At 47.6% G+C, this 20,437-nt stretch overlaps 1 protein-coding gene and 1 non-coding gene across 2 annotated transcripts in view; both read right to left on the reverse strand.

Annotated features, from left to right (window-relative positions):
- The window catches only part of ACAP3 (ArfGAP with coiled-coil, ankyrin repeat and PH domains 3), a 121,004-nt gene that overhangs the window by 31,983 nt on the left and 68,584 nt on the right, over positions 1-20,437 (reverse strand). Inside the window, exons 5-7 of the mRNA XM_056864841.1 lie at positions 9,942-10,000; positions 4,208-4,391; positions 566-610 (exon numbers count right to left, since the gene is read on the reverse strand). Coding sequence (XP_056720819.1) covers positions 566-610; positions 4,208-4,391; positions 9,942-10,000 — 288 coding nt within the window. The remainder of the gene's footprint in view (positions 1-565; positions 611-4,207; positions 4,392-9,941; positions 10,001-20,437) is intronic.
- Positions 19,890-19,961, reverse strand: TRNAG-UCC (transfer RNA glycine (anticodon UCC)). The gene has a single exon. It is a non-coding gene; the product is annotated as a tRNA-Gly (tRNA).

Genomic DNA, 20,437 nt, shown 5'->3' on the forward strand with positions numbered 1-20,437 from the left:
TAGGGTTAATCATCTTGGTATGCCACCACAGGGCATCCAGGGACCTGTAATTCTCTAGGGATCTCTCCAAAAAAAGAGGGTTATTTCCTCTTATTATTATTGTGTGTGTGTGTGTGTGTGTGTGTTAAGTGCCGTCAAGTCACTTCCGACTCATGGCGACCCTATAGAATCATAGAGTTGGAAGGGACCACCAAGGTCATCTAGTCCAACCCCCTGCACAATGCAGGAAAAATGAATCAATGTCCTCCAAAACGTCCTATCCTTAACAGCCTTGCTCAGATCTTGCAAACTGAGGGCTGTGGCTTCTTTTATTGAGTCAATCCATCTCTTGTTGGGACTTCCTCTTTTCCTGCTGCCCTCAACTTTTCCTAGCACGATTGTCTTTTCCAGTGACTCTTGTCTTCTCATAATGTGACCAAAGTACGATAGCCTCAGTTTAGTCATTTCAGCTTCTAGGGTCAGGTAACTAGTTTAAATATTAAATATCTGTAATGCAGACGCCTCTTTTATTTCACTGCTCTTGATGAGGGGCTAGGCAATCAGGAAGGCGCAGCCCAATTCTTACCGCGTCCAGGATTTCAAATTTCTTCTTGGCCTGGAGAACGTTGATCTAAAAAAGAAAAGAAAACAGAAACAAGGCTTCTGTTAGTTGCCAACCGATCAGAGATCAATTTGTTGGGCCCGCGGCTGTGCTTTCAACAGTAGTGTGAGATGCAGGGATGGCGGGGTGGAATAGTTTGCAACACGGAAACCAATAAGATCACTTTCTGAGCTCGCCCTGCTGTTAAAGGAACAGAAACCGAAGTGGTAACACAAAGTGGCAACACTAAGAATCTTCCACATCCAAACATAATACCCAGTCCGAGGTTGGTAACCCTCAGATAAGAAAAGTTCACTTCACACATTGGCCAACCAGTTTCTCTCGAGGGTCAGCATCAGGGTGTAGAGGCCAAGGATTTCCCCTGATCGTGCCTCCTGGCGCTGGGATCCTGAGGTTGACTGCCTCTGAACATGGAGGTTTCCTTTAGTCACCACCTCTAGTAGCCACTGATAGACTGATACACCATGAGAGTTGCCAGGTCCCTCTTCGCCACCAGCGGGAGGTTTTTGGGGTGGAGCCTGAGGAGGGCGGGGTTTGGGGAGGGGAGGGACTTCAATCCCATAGAGTCCAATTGCCAAAACGGCCATTTCCTCCAGGGGAACTGATCTCTGTTGGCTGGAGGTCAGTTGTAATAGCAGGAGATCTCCAGTTAGTACCTGGAGGTTGGCAACCCTATCCACCATGAATGTCTAATCCCCTTTTAAAGCTGCCTATGCTGGTGGCTATCCTTACACCCTCTGGCAGAGAACTCCACATTTTAATCAATCTTCTTCAGTCACAGACGTTTAATCACAATCGAGTTGAGACGCACACCCAAACTGGCTAGCTAGCCAATTCTTCAGTGCAAAAGATGGTTCTGGGTGGGAATGGGTTAAAAAAAAAGTCCAGAGGGTATCACTGTTGCCACCCACGAGGGCAGCAAGATCGGTCCCACAGTGCCACCTTGTGCCCAAATGGCAACATTACTCTTCACTGCCTCACATATGCCAAGAGCGCCGTCCTAAACAGAAGTACCCCATTAAAATCCAATTAACTTCAATGGACTTAGAAGGGAGTATATCTGTTTAGGTCTGCAGTATAAAGGCAAATGATACCTTCTGTTGGGAATCTGTGATCAGGTTCCCCACATGTCCTTTCTTTTACCAGCGTGGTGTAGTGGTTAAGAGTGGTGGTTTGGAGTGGTAGACTCTGATCTGGAGAACCGGGTTTGATTCCCCCACTCCTCCACAGGAGCGTCAGAGGCTAATCTGGTGAACCGGCTTGGTTTCCCCACTCCTACACACGAAGCCAGCTGGGTGACCTTGGGCTAGTCACAGCTCTCTCAGCCCTACCCTACCTCACAGGGTATCTGTTGTGGGGAGGGGAAGGGAAGGTGACTGTAAGTCAGTTTGATTCTGCCTTAAGTGGTAGAGAAAGTTGGCATATAAAAACCAACTCTTCTTCTTTTCATCCTCAGATGTTGCTGTTTTAAACCTTTTGTCTGTTTTAATTGCTAAATGAAGCCTCTACGTTCAGAGTCAGAATACTTCTGAAATAACCCCTGATGGTAGGAACAGGCAACAGAACCTGAACACACTTCTTGAAGCTGCCTTATACTGAATCAGACCCTTGGTCCATCAAGATCAGTATTGTCTACTCAGGCTGGCAGCAGCTCTCCCGGGTCTCAGGCAGAGGTCTTTCACATCACCTCCTGCCGGGGATTGAACCTGGGACCTTCTGCATGCCAAGCAGATGCTCTACCACTAAGCCACGGCCCTTCTCCACAGCTCTCCAGGGTCTCAGGCAGAGGTCTTTCACATCACCTGGTCCTTTTTAACTGGAGATGCTGGGGATTGGACCTGGGGCCTTCTACATGCCAAGCAGAGGCTCTTTCCCTGAACCACAGCCCCTCCTCAACATCCTGGAGATGTCCAGCTGGCTGCTGGCAGAAACAGGATGCCGGGCAACAAGGGTATTCCTTCTGATCCCACAAGGCAGTTCTTACATGTCCTACTGACACAGACGGTGTATTTAAAAAGTCAGCAGATGCAGAATTACCTTTCCTCCTAGGAGCTAAACAGCAACCACCTCCCTCCAGCTTCCCGTTACTCCACCCATGACCTACACAACAACGGAAGAGCATCTCCCTTTCATCCCCTTCCCGGCGATCAACAGGACACGGCAGAGTAAACTATCCCAGGATGAGACAGAAGGTGTTGGCAGATGGTTCCACTTTAAAGGGTGGGGGGAGAGCAGAGTGGGGGGGAGAGAGCTAATGGAACAGCTTGGATCGATATTAGCTTTGACTCTGTCCTTGCCGCAAACCCATTAGTGGGGATATGGGAGGCCTTTAGTCCAGCGGCGAATGTGGGAGGATAAGTCCGGAAATAGCTTTAGGGGCAATCATGCCCCATTCCCCCAGAGCAGTTTTGTGGGGGGAGGATAAGACTAAGGTTCAGTGGCGCTTCAGCCTGGCCAATTTCACTTCCCAAAACAGATCGTGTCTATTTTCAGTTGTACACACAAATACTCCGCATGCTGAATCAGACTATTGGTCCATCAAGGTCAGCACTGGTTGTTTATGCATGGGAGTTTGATCTGAGGTTTGCGGCTCGCTGGACCCACACCTTCCTGTTGGGAATCTACGCACCAGCAGTCTCCAAGCTCAAACCAGGTCCCCGCCCCTTGAAATGCTGCTTTGTAATTGGCTTGCTTTGTAGAGCTTACTGTGAGAGAAAATTCCCCCTCCCAAAAAACCCCAATCGCTGCATAAAAAAAGCATTTTAAGAACAAAAAACGGAGCAATCTGAAGGGGGGGGGAGAAATCCAAGCCTCGGTTTTAAAAAGCCTTTCTTCTGCTCAGAAAGAGCTGTAAGGCAGCAGGAAGCATTTGAATCACCGCCTCTTTACACGCTGCTTTGGTCCTTTTAACTGGACATGCTGGGGATTGAACCTGGGTCCTTTTGCATGCAAAGCAGAGGCTCTACCCCTGAACCACAGCCCTTCCCCAGTTGTTCACATGAATTGTTAGATACACGCATACCTCAGAGATATTGTGGGTTCAGTTCTGGGCCACCGCAATAAAGCAAGTCGCACGAATTTTGTGGTTTCCCAGTGCACATAAATGTTTACACCATACTGTAGTCTATTAAGTGTGCAATAGCATTATATCTTTTTTTAAAAGTACAGTAATAATGGTGAAAAAATTTGAAATATTGCTAGAATTACCAAAATGTGACAGAGAGACGAAGTGAGCACATGCTGTTGGAAAAATGGCGGCGATACTTGCTCGAAAACGCAATTTCTGCGGAGCGCAATAAAGCGAACCATGATAAAACGAGATGTGCCTGTATGTTGTTCTTTGGGGTTCCCTCCCTAGCGTGCCTCTGGAGATTAAATCGTGGGTGAAGGAAACAAACGCATCTTTCCTCTTGTGCATACAAGCACTGCATGGCGCATGAGTACTAAGGCATTGTGCAGTCTGCTGCCCGCTGTTTCCAGCATCACTGCTACAAAAAGATGCCTTTTGCTGGATGTTTAGAATCGAGCCAGGCAAACGTTCTTCAAGCCAATTACAGCTTGAGAATTTGGGCTCTCGCCCGAAGACCTGGAATGAGAAAACCTCACCTGCAAGACATAGTCCAGGGCCAGGTGTCGGAAGCATTTCCTGGTGATTGTCAAAGTGCCAGTGGCCTCTTCCACTTCGTGGGGTTTGTGGCGCGGCGCCTGGGCGTTCTTGACCAGGGCAATTTCCATGTCCTCTCTCACCTTATCAAACTGCTTCTTGGTCTCCTTGAATTTCCGGACGTCACTGGGATGAAGCACAAGAGGCGTTATTAGCTTAAGTACTAACTCGGAGAAGGTTTCCCGTGCTTTTAAGAGATACGTGGTAGGCGGACACAGCTAGATTTGAGTCCAGTAGCACCTTAGAGGCCAACAAGATTTTCAGAGTATAAGCTTTCAACAGTCAAAGCTGCCTTCATCTCTGACGAAGGAAGCTCTGACTCTCGAAATTTCATACCCCGATAATCTTGTTGGTCTCTAGGGTGGCACTGGACTGGAATATAGCTGCCCTATTGCAGACACACATGAACACATGAAGCTGCCTTATACTGAATCAGACCCTTGGACCATCAAAGTCAGTATTGTCTGCTATGGGAGGTAGATACATGAACCTACTATATTCGGAAAGGACCTGCCCATGTTCTTCTGGTTGTATTAATTCTCTAGCATGAGGCTTCTTAAACTTTTTCCACTGGCAACCCCTTTTCGCCCAAGAAATTTTTACGCGACCCCCAGGTATATAGGTATCTAAAATAGGTAATACAAATCAAACATTTACTGATAATAAACCATAAAGAAATTTACTTTAAAACAATTATGTGGTATACATATAATTTTACCTTTTACTGTTGCCAAATGTTTTGCGACCCCCACATTCAGTTAACGCAACCCCATATGGGGTTGTGACCCACAGTTTAAGAAGCTTTGCTCTAGCATACACGTACTCCTGGAATGTCGTTTTTATGAGGATCTAAGATCAAGATATATTCTTCCTCTTCTAACGGATCGGATTTGTAACTCTGTGTCTGAGCTAATACCCTATTTATTCAGTGACAGCGATCCTAAAATCACATTGGCAGTGCCAAAATTTATCTCAGCCCTTATATCCCTTAAACAATAGATTTAGAATTATACTGCTCAAGATTTATGAATCAGGGATCTTCTAAGGGAGAAAGGAAAGGGAACTATGGTTATGTTTCTTCCTTACAAGAAAAGAATTGAAGAGTATTTTTGACCTGTTCCTCTTTCCTTGTGTTGAAGATTCCCCACTAAAGCTGCCGTATTTGCCCCAATGGTGGTCAAATGGCATAAAAGGTTCGGCGACGACAGCAATGAAACCAGATCCAGTGATAATCTATTTTCTTTTCATCCTGCCCCTCTTCTGAGAAACTCAAAGCAGTATACACAGGTTTCCCCTCTGGTATTTTATCCTCACATCCTGTGAGGCATGTTGGCTTCAGAGAGGGAGTGACCTGTCCAAGGTAACCCAGAAAGCCTCATGGCCGAGGGAGGATTTGAACCTGGGCCTTCCCAGTCCTCCATCCGCTGCTCCGCCTTCACAACCAGACACGCCTCTGCCCAGACATCTTCTTTGACATGGTAGTCATATCCATGGCCGAAGGAGGATTTGAACCTGGGTCTTCCCAGTCCTCCATCCACCACTCCGCTTACACAACCAGACACGCCTCCGCCCAGACATCTTCTTTGACATGTAGTCATATCCATGGCCGAGGGAGGATTTGAACCTGGGTCTTCCCAGTCCTCCATCCACCACTCCACTTACACAACCAGACACACCTCCGCCCAGACATCTTCTTTGACATGTAGTCATATCCATGGCCGAGGGAGGATTTGAACCTGGGTCTTCCCAGTCCTCCATCCACCACTCCACTTACACAACCAGACACACCTCTGCCCAGACATCTTCTTTGACATGGTAGTCATATCCATGGCCGAGGGAGGATTTGAACCTGGGTCTTCCCAGTCCTCCATCCACCACTCCACTTACACAACCAGACACGCCTCCGCCCAGACATCTTCTTTGACATGGTAGTCATATCCATGGCCGAGGGAGGATTTGAACCTGGGTCTTCCCAGCCCTCCATCCACCACTCCGCCTACACAACCAGACACATCCTCGCAAAGACATCTTCTTTGACATGGTAGTCATATCCATAATCTCGGCTGTACATAAAGCAGCCTCATCTTCCAGTCGGAAAATTAAGAAAGCAACTAGGGGAGGGGGGAAGAGATTATATCTGAAGCAACGATGATTTTTAAAGCCCCTAATAGTCCGGTTGCAAATAGAAGGCACCCCGCTGCCATGACGTTGTGGGGCCTGACACCCGATTTGTTGATGTGGCACCACACCAACGGTGCCGCCCTCCCCAATGAAGGGGCAATCTAAGATTTTCTTTCTCCGCCACCTGGGGAGGGCTGCTGGAGATTTAGCAGATGTAAAAATCTGAGAAATGTTTAAAGGGGGGTGTCTAAAGGAGATGGGGTGCTATGGTAGTGGTGGGGGGTCGACGGCCCTTTCCCGTTCTCATCCCACCCACCCTCCTGTTTGCTACTGATGGGCTCGGGGAGCCTGGCTGTTTCCAAGGCAACTGGGTCTTGCTTAGCTAAAGGATGATGCTGCCTCACTGACCTATATTCTGTTGCTTCAGATGCCTGCCCTGTACCTGCCCCCTGTTTCTTAAGCAGATGAGGAACTCGAAGGATTGGTTTTGCATAGGACGGTGCCCGACGAACCAAGCAAGGACAGATTCTGCTATTTAAACAGAAAAGCCAAATAATGGATTCCACCCCCCTCCCGTCCTCCAGCATGGGAAGTCAGCAAGAATTCATCTTTCCTTTTTTTTTCTAGTGAAAGGAAGCTCAGAGCAACAAACACAGGGTCTCCCGTCTTTTTGGAGGAGACAGAAAGATTCTGGGATGTTGAAGCTTTGAGGATAGCGTCGTATCATTCCTGACTGTCTTCCCCTTCCGTTGACAAAAGTTGCATGCCGGAAAGCCCTTCTCGAGCAAGTGAGCCACGACGATTAGGTGAAAACACTGTGGGAGCGAAGGCCTCTTAGTACAGATCTCTTCTGTTGCAAGACCTGTTTGACCTCAATGATTGGATAACATCCATATCAGTTTCATATATCAGCTTCTCTCCTGATTCTGTCTCTTCCTCCTGCTGACCTCTTGAGCTTTCCCTAAACCATACGTTTAGAAGTTTATTCATTCATTCCACTCATTTTTGTTGTACTAACAAATGTCACCAATAGAGTTTAAGTTCATATTTTTTTAAAAATAATGCTTCAAAATACCTACTTACAACCTCAGCCCTCACCTGGATTGCCCAGGCTAGCCTGATCTCATAAGATCTGAGAAGCTAAGCAGGGTCAGCTCTGGTTAGTACCTGGATGGGAAACCACCAAGGAATACCAGGGTTGCTATGCAGAGGAAGGCCTTGAAAACCCTACTGGTCTCTTGTCTTGAAAACCCTACTAGGTCGCCATAAGTTGGCTATGACTTAACGGCACTTTACACGCACACATACAACCCCAGAATTTGGAAGCTGAAGTCAGTATCCTATCTTACTTTTTTGATTTCAAAAGCAAGTTTCAAGCACGTATAATTTTGCAAACAGCATTGATTATTTATTCACCATGTGGCTCTTAGCGTGGCCAACAGGCGTCATGAAAAATGACCTGCTTTTTATTAGAAGTTTAATAGGATGTTATTTACCAGGTGATGCTACTTACATCCATGCCTTGAAAGGCTTCCACTGCTCATTTCCACACATTAAGCCTTTATTAAAGGGACAGACATTTTTCTCCAGGTCAAGCTGGTGATCCTAGTAAATTTATGCTCCCTGCAATTAAGTTATAATGAATGCTTTTGTGTAATTGGTGGTGGCGGAAAGTGCCATCATGTCACAGCTGACCTATGGCGACCCCATAGGGTTTTCAAGGCAAGAGGCGTTCGGAGGTGGTTTGCCATTGCCTGCCTCTGCGTAGGCTGAGAGAGTTCGGAGAGAACTGTGACTGGCCAAAAGTCGCCCAGCAGGCTTCATTAGGGCTGCCAGGTCCCCCCTCTCCTCCGGCGGGAGACTGTTCACATATTTGGAACGTGTTCATGTGCGCATGCACCGACGCCCGTGCGCCGCTTCCGGTTTAGAACCGGAAGTGCCACCTCACAAGGAACCTTATACCTCTTATTTTGGGTGGTAAAGTGGCCCTTTACCACTCAAACTAAGAGGTATAAGGCCCCTTGCGAGGTGGAACTTCTGGTTCTAAACCGGAAGTGACACGCGCGCAGTGCCGGATTTACGAATAAGCTAAACAAGCTATAGCTTAGGGCCCCACTCTCTTGGGACCCCCCCAAAAAATTAAAGGAAATAATAATTATTTCACTATTAGTATACTTCTTAATTGTATTTCAGTTCAACAATTACTTTGATAAAATACATATTTTGTTATGTGCAAATGTCTTTAGATACCTATTGGGTCCATAAATTACCATATAGCATATATTCAACACAAAAAACAGCAACAATTTGTTGTTGACAAAGGACAGCTGGTCATATAAAGGGCCCCGTTACCGTCAATAGCTTAGGGACTCATCAAACCTAAATCCAGCCCTGCACGCGCGGTATGTGCATGCATGTTTGCCCGCCGACCCTCAGGTGGTCAGCAGGCAGAGGGGTTAATTTCCGGGGGTTTGCCTGCCACCAGAGGGCACCTGGCAACCCTAGGCTTAATGTGGAGGAGTGGGAAATTGAACCCGGTTCTCCAGATTAGAGTCCGCCGCTCTTAACCACTGTAACATGCTGGCTCTCTCGTTTGCGTAATGACCTCGTAACTATAAATTCCAAATAGAGCTGTGCAAAAAATCTGCTGGTTTTGATTTGCAGGTTCTGGCAGTGAAAAATTCATTCTTCAAAAAAAAAAAAAACTGAACAAGATTTTAGGCACTGTATTCACCGCCACATGATTTTCACATCATCTATGACGCTATCATCCCATTCTTTTAAAAACTGTATTCAATGCCCCGGTTTCCTGTGGCTGCTATTACTTCCTCCTTTCTGAATCAGACAGACAGAGGATCCTACCCAATCAGGGATCACATTATTGGTCTTACAGCGTTATGTCTGACACGAGAACATCTCAAAGTAAGATCAGAAACAATTTGCTGATTATAAAGGCAAATAAAGGCAAGTTATCCAAACGCAACAAGCAGTTTTGCAAAGATTACTAAAGCATTGTTTTAAAAAGGAAGGCGGCTGTTGATGAGAAACAATGAGAGTTTCCAGCCTAGCTCACCTAGCTCATCCAAACATCCCCCATGCAATATCTTTTTATATTCATTTATATTTGCATTGTGCCCTGACCTGGATGGCCCAGGCTAGCCTGATCTCGTCAGATCTCAGAAGCTAAGCAGGGTCAGCCCTGTTAGTATTTGGATGGGAGACCACCAAGGAATACCAGGGTTGCTGTGCAGAGGAAGGCGCTGGCAAACCACCTCTGTTAGTCTCTTGCCATGAAAACCCCAAAAGCGGTCGCCATAAGTCGGCTGCGACTTGACGGCACTTTACACACACATATATTTGCATCGATGGGTTTGGTTCTTCATTTTCCACTGTGGATTGGTTTGCCCTGTGTTTGCACGTTTTTTATACAGAATCTGGATGAAAGCATTTTAGCCTGTCTTGTAGAGTTGTCTGCTCAGTATCGCAGACAGGCAGAATGCGCCGCATCCCATCAGACAGATTCAACACCCCAACAAGAAACCCGCAGAGACTCACTCTTTCACAAAATTGTGCAGCTGTTGCCGGACGGACCTCTGCGCTTGGTCGAAAAGGATCTGAGAGGGAGAGAGAAGAGAACAAGAAAAACAAGTCAACGAGATGACAAAATAGAATCATAGAGTTGGAAGGGACCACCAGGGTCATCCAGACCAACCCCCTGCACAATGCAGGAAATTCACAACTATCTTCTCCCCACAACCCCAGTGACCCCTACTCCATGCCCCGAAGATGGCAAAAAACAACAACAACCCTCCAGGATCTCTGGCCAATCTGGCCTGGAAGAAAAAAATTTCCTGATTCCAAAGTGGTGATCGGCACCACCCTGGGCATGCAAGAAAGGGCCACAAGAACCAAACATTGATGCAACCCTTCCTGCCCTCCCTTCACCTTTTGCAGCTGGAATCAGAAGTCCGTCTTCCTTGGGATACTGTCATCTGACAGGGACCAACCAACCAGATGCTCACCTGCCCCCCCCCAAAAAAAAGTTCTACCCCTGACGTTCACAGGAAAGGTATGATAAGGACACTTCCAGAAGGGTAGCCAAGTTAGTCTATTGTAGCATGATGCTTTGGTCCTCATTCTCAAAAAAATTGGAGATACACTGCTCCTGAACATAGAGGACATGTTTCCGGGATAGGGTTGAATGAATATCTCTCGTTTCGTTCCCATACCAAACCTAATCGTTTGCCTCTTTCTGATGATCTACTGTGAACTTCTGGGAACAGTGCTTAATTGGATGAACGCTCAATGTACATTTTAATATGTTTCACATGTGTCATTATGTATACTGCTGTAATGGTAATGCATATCCAAACTCTCATTCCTCCACCCCACCAACAAATGGGCAATGGAAAATGGACCGAGAGAACACACCTGCAATTCCCTTTCATGAAATGGACATCTCAGGTGAGGACAGTGAATGATGGGCAGAGTCCTAGGTAAAGGTACAAGCACCGGGTCATTCCTGACCCATGGGCTGACGTCACATCCCGACGTTTACTAGGCAGACTATGTTTACAGGGTGGTTTGCAAGTGCCTTCCCCAGTCATCTTCCCTTTACCCCCAGCAAGCTGGGTCCTCATTTGACCAACCCCGGAAGGGTGGAAGGCTGAGTCAACCTTGAGCCGGCTACCTGAAACCGACCTCCGTCAGGATCGAACTCAGGTCGTGAGCAGAGCTTTCGACTGCAGTACTGCAGCTTAACACTCTGCGCCACGGGGCTCTTAGGGCAGAATCCTTAGCAGGGAGGCATCCAGAAACATCCGTGCTCTGGGCATAGCAGAAAAGAATGCCCCTCCACCAAGATTTGCAGAACCACTGATGGGGGTGAGATTTCATTTCCCCCCGCAGATAGCACACACACCCCTATTGTGCTAGCTCCTCCTTGTGCCAACAGCTAGGAATGGAATCAGCATGGCAGCGAGTAATCTGAACCAGGGATTCCCTGGTGCTTAGCCTCAGAAACCAGGGTGATTTGGTGGCTTAAAAATATATATATATCTACATCCTCTTTTTTCCAGCAGAGGTCCCCATCCTGTCATGTTCTAACCTCTGCTGGAAACCTCATGACGCTTATAAAAAGTCAGACCACTGACTGAGACCACTATCTCAGCGCCACGCTCTCCGTGGTCTCAGGCGAGGAAGGGTCTTTCCCAGCCAGACCATTCAAGATTTTGTAATAGGAAATTCCAGGTTTTGAAACCGGGACCTTGCAGGTGCAAAATACCTTCCCGGTCACGAAGCACATCCAAAAGCAACGAATAAAACTCGCAGCGAATGAAAACTGAACGCATCCAGGAGACCACCCCTGTACCACGCTAGTTTTCTAAACTTGTAGGGTGCTTTTTCCACACGAGAGAGGCTTTAGCAGCTGCCATCTGAAGTGGTACAGTCCTACAGCGCTGGGTTGGGAAAAACGCAGAGATTTTGGGGCGGAGCCTGAGGAGGGTGGGGATTGGGGAGGGAGGGACTTCAGTGGGGTATGATGCCATAAAGTCCACCTTCCAAAGCAGCCATTTTCTCTAGGCGAATTGATGTCTGGTGCCTGGAGATCAGTTGTAATAGTGGGAGATCTCCAGCCACCACCTGGAGGTTGGCAACCCTATATGTTAGCCGACCAAAAGTGTATGTTGCAAGTTGTAACAAGTACCTTTCCCCCTTTTTCTATAAATGTAATGGGTAAACTTCGGTAGAGGCCAGGTCCCTCTTCACTATCGGTGAGAGGTTTTGGGGGAGGAGCCTGAGGAGGGTGGGGTTTGGGAGGGGAGGTACTTAAATGCCATAGAGTCCAATTGCCAAACTGGCCATTTTCTCCAGGTGAATTGATCTCTATCGGCTGGAGATCAGCTTTAATAGCAGGAGATCTCCTGCTACTACCTGGAGGTTGGCAACCCTATCCTTGAGCCTTCTGTTCTGGGACCCGTGCACATTAAAAAAAAAATCTGGTTTTTGTTTCAGGAGTCTCTGGTTTGGGTGTGGTTGTTTCCGGGTTCAACCTTTAGGGTGACCCGGCATGCCTAAAAGAAATACCAGGACTCCTGCCAATTTGCCGCAAGGAGGCGGCCTCCGTGCGGCAGCCATGACTGCAATCTATTTGCTTCTTCAACAACACCCCGCCAAGGAATAAGCGAAAGGGCAAGCCAGATTCTGGCTGAATCCAAACAGCGATTAATGGACTTTAAATGCGAACAGATGCAAAAGGAGGGAGAGGAAGGAGAAAGACAGAACGCAGACCACCCACACTTGTGTAAACGTATTTGCTGGTTTTGGCAACCAGGGGTTGTTGTTTTTTTGCCCTTTTTTTGGCGGGGGGGACAATTTGCTCACAAAGTCACTGGCCCACAACCTTTCCCACAGCAGTGACACTGACGTGTGCAATGCACCGGCCAGCGAAAGTCTGAAGGACCGCCTCTTCCCCGGCAGAAATTGCTTCTGCCTTTGGGTCAGTGTAATCTACGGGGCCCATCAATCAATCTACGGGGCGCATCCTGTGTCGACGGCTCCGGAATCTGCAGCCACGTTGCTTCTCCGGGGCCCGGGTCACCGTTTCAGTCTCAAGTTCAACCACAACAGTTTGCTCGTAGCTCGTGAGTCACGGTTTCAGGCCTTTGATGGAACAGGCTGTGTCGAACGCCCCCCCAAAAAACGTTTAAAGGGAAGCCTCAAGAAGTCCAGACAGCTATACTATACTGTCCAGCTATACTATACTGTCCAGACAGCTATACTGTTAAATACTAACTGAATCTCATTGCTTGTTTTTTTGCTCGTTTTCCCCCCTATTCCTTTTTTTCTTTTTGTACCCTCATTTATTGTTAAAAGTCAATAAAAATATTTATAAAAAAAGAAGAAGTCCAGACATCATCTTGATTTGCACTCTGTATAAATCTTGGGATTTTGTTTTTTTTTTTTTTGTTTTTTTTGCTTACAACATATGTTTAGCAACGAGATCTGAAAGTGCCTTCAGGAATTAAAACTCATTTACGAGTTTCATACGTTCCAACCCCCTGCTTGCTAGGGAAAATTCCTACCTTCTGGTTTTTGTCCCTGACTAATTATTATCCCTACTGTGCCTTTGAAAGATATGACTTTTTAAAACGTGGACTTCTGTACATAGCTGCCAGAGTTTCCCGGGTTGGAATCCCCTCTTCTGGGTCTCTACATCTGAAATATCTTGGGGGGGGGGGGGTGTTTCTTGATCCAAGCATCAATGCACGCACATGAACATAAAACAGTGGTGCAATGCTTCCTGTCTGTCACTATGGTGCACCGCTTCCTGTCTATCCCTATGCTTTCTGTCTATCGCTATGCTTCCTGTCCATTACACTCCCATAAGGGAGGGGCCACAACTCAGTTTAATCCTTGGCTTCAGTAGTTTAAACCATCGTAGTATTGCTTGTTTTGTGGTTATTGGTCACTGACACTTTTAGAATATTTTTAACTCATCTTTGGGCCGTTTACACCTTTTTTCAACTTTGCTCTCGCAAAAAGCCTTTATGGGATTCAGCCATTTGCTAGATTATGTCTTGGGAGTTGAGTTAACGTTGAGTCTTGTATTTTGCACTAATCTGTTGTTTGAAAATTAAGTGGAAGGGATCTCAGCGCTGAGTCTGGACAACTACATCAGCTCACTCTGTGCTTCTTTTGAGTCCTGAGGAGCTATGGCTCAGAGGTAGAGCACCTGGTTTGCATTCAAAGTCCAGCTTCTCTCCTTTAAAAGATCTCAGGAGGCCTCACATGAACACATGTACAGATGAAGCCTTACTCTGAATCAGACCCTTGGTCCATCAAAGTCAGTATTGTCTACTCAGACCGGCAACAGCTCTCCAGGGTCTCAGGCAGGGGTCTTTCCCATCATCTAGTCCCTTTAACTGGAGATGGCAGGGATTGAACCTGGGGCCTTCTGCATGCCAAGCAGATGCTCTACCACTGAGCCACAGCCTCAAGAACCACCTTTCTCTGCCACAGTAGACCACGCTCAGCTAGACAGACCAAAGGTCTGATTCAATAGAAAGCAGCTTTGCAGAGGCATATCATCCAAATCGCAAGATGTCATAGTTCCCCTGTACACTACATTGGTCAGGCCACACATGGTATATTGTGTGCAGTTCTGGGGGCCTCGCTTCAAAAAGGATGTGGACAGAATCGAGCGGGTGCAGAGGAGAGCGACGAGGATGATCGGGGGGGGGGGTCTGGAGACCGAGCCCTACGAGGAAAGGATGAGGGAGTTGGGAATGTTTCGTCTGGAGAAGAGGAGGTTGAGGGGGGACGTGATTGCTCTCTTGAAGTATCTGAAGGGCTGTCACTTAGAGGAGGGCAGGGAGCTGTTCCTGTTGGCAGCAGAGGAGAGGACTCACAATAATGGGTTTAAATTGCGGGCGGAAAGGTACCAGATGGATATTAGGGAAAAAACGTTCACAGTAAGAGTTGTTCGCCTGCCTAGGGAGGTGGTGAGGTCTCCCTCACCGGCAGGCTTTAAGCAGAGGCTGGACAAGCACTTGTCAGGGATGCTCTAGGCTGATCCTGCATTAAGCAGGGGGTTGGACTAGATGGCCTGCATGGCCCCTTCCAATTCTGTGATTCTACGATTCTATGTATGTTGTTTGGTGGGAAGGAAAGCGGGTGGGAAGTTACAGGTGAAACAGAGCCAAAACTATATTGTTTTGAACTTCTAAATGTTGGCAACCCTATTTTCCTGCAGCAAGAGAGATGATCCGTAGAGGGAATGCAGCTTTCAAGCCAGTCGAGCGTTGGCCAAACAAATTCTAGGAACAATGCCGTGTGAGATCAGCTCCCTCCTCATACCCGTCTATATTGAATTGACCCGCAGCCAAGATCATATGGAGAGGATTTACAGATGGCTCCTATGTTTAATTTTTCAACTGATTAAATCAAAAAAAGGGTGAGGGCTTAGTATTATTATCTCTCTGTGTGTGTTTTTTAATGAATCTGATTTCAAACTTCACAGTCCTTTTCTTGGCTTCCCAAACTCCATTTGGAATTGATTGCGTGTATTTTCCAGAAAGCCGGTCTCCTGCCCCACCCAGCCCTCAGCCCCCAAAGAAGTCATCAGGATTCCAGGATGTGACTCAACACGGGTCACTTCGGAAAACGGGAGGGGGATTCCTAAGGGATTTAAAGGAGAAAGGGTTAAGCTGTAAACTTCATGGCTCCACAACTGGCCCACAACTAGCGGCTGGGGTTGTCAGGTCCCCCAGGTTTTGGGGCAGAATCTGAGGAGGGTGGGGTTTGGGGAGGGGAGGGACTTCAATGCCATAGAGTCCAATTGCCAAAGCTGCCATTTTCTCCAGGTGAACAGATCTCTGTCGGCTGGAGATCAGTTGTAATAGCAGGAGATCTCCAGCTAGTACCTGGAGGAAGACCTGACAACCCTGCTCCTAGAAGCTCCAAGGGGTTGCTAGCCCTCAGCTGGCAACTCTATGTGCCTTAGAGGTCTTGGAAGTGACCAACATTTCTTGTTTCCATCAGCAATGGATATGTTTCCTCCTGTCACCCTAGCCCGGTCGCTTTTGGACTTGGACACCAGTGGTGATTTATGTCTAAAGGGCTAAGGAGAATCCAGTTTGTCTCTAAGGATGTGGGATATTCCCTCCTGTTTTTTCTTTCTTCTATAGATTCCCCTCAGCGGCCGTGTCTGGCTTTGGAAAGCAAGGCCTGCATCTGCTCCTTTCAGCACATGGACAATTCTCTCCCTAAACATCCGCTGGAGAACAGGCGAGAATTAATCATATGCTGAGCTGAAGTTCAGCCTCAAGAATGAATAAAATCTTGTAGGAACGGTCCTTCTTATAGCCATGGTCCAAGGCCTGAAACATGAGGGTGGGGCGGGGAGTGATGCCGCGATGCTCTAGGAATCCCCCAAATGTCTATAGTGTGAAATGACTCCAGATGAGGGAAATGACTCCAGTTCTGTTAGATCAGGACTTTCTTCCTGATTTTTTTAAATGGACTGAACTTGACCCTTTCGTGTCCTCTTGGACGAAGAAGAAGAAGAAGAGGAGGAGGAGGAGGAGGAAGAAGAGGAAGAGGAGGAGGAAGAAGAGGAAGAGGAAGAAGAGGAAGGAGGAGACTTTTTATATGCTGACTTTCTCTACCACTTAAGGAAGAATCAAACCAGCTTACAATCACCTTCCCTTCCCCTCCCCACAACAGATACCCTGTCAGGCAGGTGGAGCTGAGAGAGTGTGACTAGCCCAGGGTCACCCAGCTGGCTTCGTGTGTAGGAGTGGGGAAACAATTCCAGTTCACCAGATCAGCCTCCGCCGCTCACGTGGAGGAGTGGGGAATCAAACCTGGTTCTCCAGATCAGAGTCCGCCGCTCCAAACCACCGCTCTTAACCACTACACCACGCTGGCTCAGTAGAAGAAAGGCTTTCAAGTTTACAGATTTCCTATCCAAGTTTTCCCACAGACCTTCCTTTAGCAATGAAACAGATACTTACAGATTTGGAACAAAGGGACCATTTTGAACTACGGGGTGATGCCAAAAGGAAACGCGCACCCTCTTTCTGGGGACCGAGCACCCCATCTTTTCCAGTGCTACCAGCCTACTTAGAATCCTTAACCATTCCAACCTTTCAAAGACTTTTCTTCTTGGCCAGACACAATGCCTTAACCCTTCATCAAATTATTTGGCAGATTCCTAGATAGCCCAATTGAACAGAGCGTCTGCCCGTGTGGAAAGGCAAAGACAGAAAAAAAATTTTTTTTAATCCAGCGTGGTGTAGTGGTTAAGAGCGGTGGTTTGGAGTCTGATCTGGAGAACCGGGTTCGAGTCCCCTCCCCTCCACATGAGCTGCGGAGGCTAATCTGGAGAACTGGATTTGTTTCCCCACTCCTCCACACGAAGCCAGCGGGGTGACCTTGAGCTAGTCACAGCTCTCATAGAGCTCTCTCAGCCCCACCTACCTCACAGGGCGTCTGTTGGGAGGGGAAGGCGATTGTAAGCCGGTTTGAGTCTCCCTTAAGTGGTAGAGAAAGTCAGCATATAAAAACCAACTCTTCTCCTTCTTCTCCTTCTTCTCCTCCTCCTCCTCCTCTGTTTGTTCTCACGACTATCATTTAATCTATCTGCAGTCAAGAGAAGGCTGTTACTCTAGCCCAGGTTTTTTATTTAATGGCCGCTTTGAAGAAACGGGGAAAGTTCAAAGCAAGTGACGCCTAAACGCTTATTTGTATATAGGTACTCTTTTTGCACAGTTAGGAAGAACAATGGCCTTTTTTGGCAGCAAATGCCACTTAAAAACGGAGTCAGCTACCCTGGAAGCGGATCTGCAACTCCAGCCTGTGGGTTTAATGGTCCGTAGGAAGCCAATGGGAGCAACGGAACTGATGTAATCCCTAATGCTGTTGCATTGGTTCATTACCCCCTTCCAGGGGGCTATAAAGATGCGGGGTATTGATCCGTAACCGACAGAGGCCTTCCGCAGCTTTCACTGGGAACAAATCCCGGGACAGGGAGTGGACAGGGAGCAGCTTTTTTTTTTCTCTCTCTCTCTCTCATAATACCAGAACATGGGTCATCTGCTGAAGCTGGAGGGTGAGAGATTCAAAACTCATAAAAGGAAGTATTTTTTCACACAACGCATGGTTAAATTGTGGAACTCCCTGCCCCAGGATGTGGTGATGGCTGCCAACTTGGAAGGCTTGAAGAGGGGAGTGGACATGTTCATGAAGGAGAGGGCTATCCATGGGTTCTAGTCAAAATGGCTACTAGTCACGATGCATCCCTATTCTCTCCAGGATCAGAGGAGCAGACCTATTCTATGAGGTGCTGTAGGACACAGGCAGGACGGTGCTGCTGCAGTCGTCTTGTTTGGGGGCTTCCTAGAGGCACCTGGTTGGCCACTGTGTGAACAGACTGCTGGACTTGATGGGCCTGAGTCTGATCCAGCAGGGTTTTTCTTATGTTCTTTTCTTATGTTCTTATGACAATCCAATCATTAAGAGTTTGCAGAGCTGTGGAAGAGGAGAGGAATGGCTGGGCAGCTTTTCCCACCAGAGGAGGCAAAGAGGTCCTTCTGGGCAGCATAGTTGCATGCAAAGAGGTCTTCGTGGGCAACGTAGTTGAGGCAAAGAGGGCCTTGTGGGGTCACAGCTGTCCCCACACTTCTCTTGGCTGAACCTTTCCTCTGCATTTAGACTGGAGGCTCCCTTTACTTTTACAGCCAAATAATGTTATGTTTAGAGCACAGGAAAATAAGGACTAACATCCCTACCCCAGAACATGCCATCATGTCTCTTCCTGTTTGAGTGACCATTCTAACCAGATCTCCTGAATGGAACAGTGACTCATACAGAGAAGCAATGGGCACATCCCTGGACTACCACCGAACAGTGCCCTCAAAATCTGTTTTTCCAAGGATACCACCAAGGAATACCAGGGTTGCTGTGCAGAGGAAGGCACTGGCAAACCACCTCTGTTAGTCTCTTGCCATGAAAACCCCGAAAGGGGTCGCCATAAGCCGGCTGCGACTTGACAGCACTTTACACACACACACACACACACACACACACACAGGATACGATACAGGCACCTAAACTCTGAAGTGGAACAGTCCAGGACGTTATACCACATCTAAGCTGTGCTGGACCTATATTCTTCTACAATACAAACTATAGCAGAATCCCAGAGAGCGCGTTGTGTGTAAACGTTTCTCTGCAAAGGAGTCTCTCAGTTTGAAATGACACTGCAGCACAGAGTGGTAAGCTGCAGTACTGCAGTCAAAAGCTCTGCTCACAACCTGAGTTCGATCCCGACGGAAGTCAGTTTCAGGCAGCCAGCTCAAGGTTGACTCAGCCTTCCATCCTTGCGAGGTCGGTCGAATGAGGACCCAGCTTGCTGGGGGTAAAGGGAAGATGACTGGGGAAGGCACTGGGAAACCACCCCGTAAACAAAGTCTGCCTAGAAAACGTCGGGATGTGACTTCACCCCATGGGTCAGGAATGACCCGGTGCTTGCACAGGGGACCTTTACCTTTACCTTTTTAATTCCCAAATTGTGTGCTAGTGACTTTTTCTAGTATACTGTGAGAAATATATTAATAAAACAACCAAAAGCACCAATGAGCAAAAAGAAACCAAGGAATTTGCATAGGAGGCTTCCTGCTGAAAGGAAGTGAGTGATCGGCCATGCTTGGCCATGCTTTCAGGCTTCACTAGGGATAGGATAGGCATCCATGCATTGGAGGGAATGGCATTCTTGGACTTCTCCCTATGCAGAGGTTAAGCACAATAACCTACCCACAGAGGAGGCTGCCTGTGGCATCTCTTAAATGGACTGATGAACACATGAACACATGAAGCTGCCTTATACTGAATCAGATCCTGGGTCCATCAAAGTCAGTATTGTCGGCTCAGACCGGCAGCGGCTCTCCAGGGCCTCAGGCTGAGGTCTTTCGCATCACCTACTTGCCTAGTCCCTTTAACTGGAGATGCTGGGGATCGAACCTGGGACCTTCTGCATGGAAAGCAGATGCTCTACCACTGAGCCACAGCCCCTCCTGATGCTGTTGCCGTGCCTCCTTCCAATCCAGTACTGCTGAGGAGGTGGATAATTTTTGCAGTTTTCTTTTATCAGCCTCATTCAACAAGAGTCCAGCAGCAGCTTAAAAACTAATATGATTTAAGGAGCCCGCTAGCCGCCTGTTTAATTTGGCAGCAACCAACAAATGCGGATACCCCTCTGGCATTTCCAATTTGGCAGAATCCCCTGCCCCGAAAGGAGGCTGCCTGTTGCCTCTCTGCACGAATCACTGCTCTAGGCTCGCCTCCTTCAGTCACCAGGCCAGCAGTTGTACGAGAGACAAGGAGAGGGGAATTGCCGCTGGATGAGAACTGTACATTACAAGGGTCCCCCACCCCCCGCGTAATTACATCAAAAGGGCAAATCTCGTCCGGCTGAACTTTTAAAGGTATTCTTCTTTTCAACATGTTCCATTCATCCATATTCTGCTGGATGCACGCCCGAAGCAAGC

This window comes from Euleptes europaea, chromosome 19 (genome assembly GCF_029931775.1).
Source record: "Euleptes europaea isolate rEulEur1 chromosome 19, rEulEur1.hap1, whole genome shotgun sequence".
Classification (NCBI taxonomy): Eukaryota; Metazoa; Chordata; class Lepidosauria; order Squamata; family Sphaerodactylidae; genus Euleptes; species Euleptes europaea.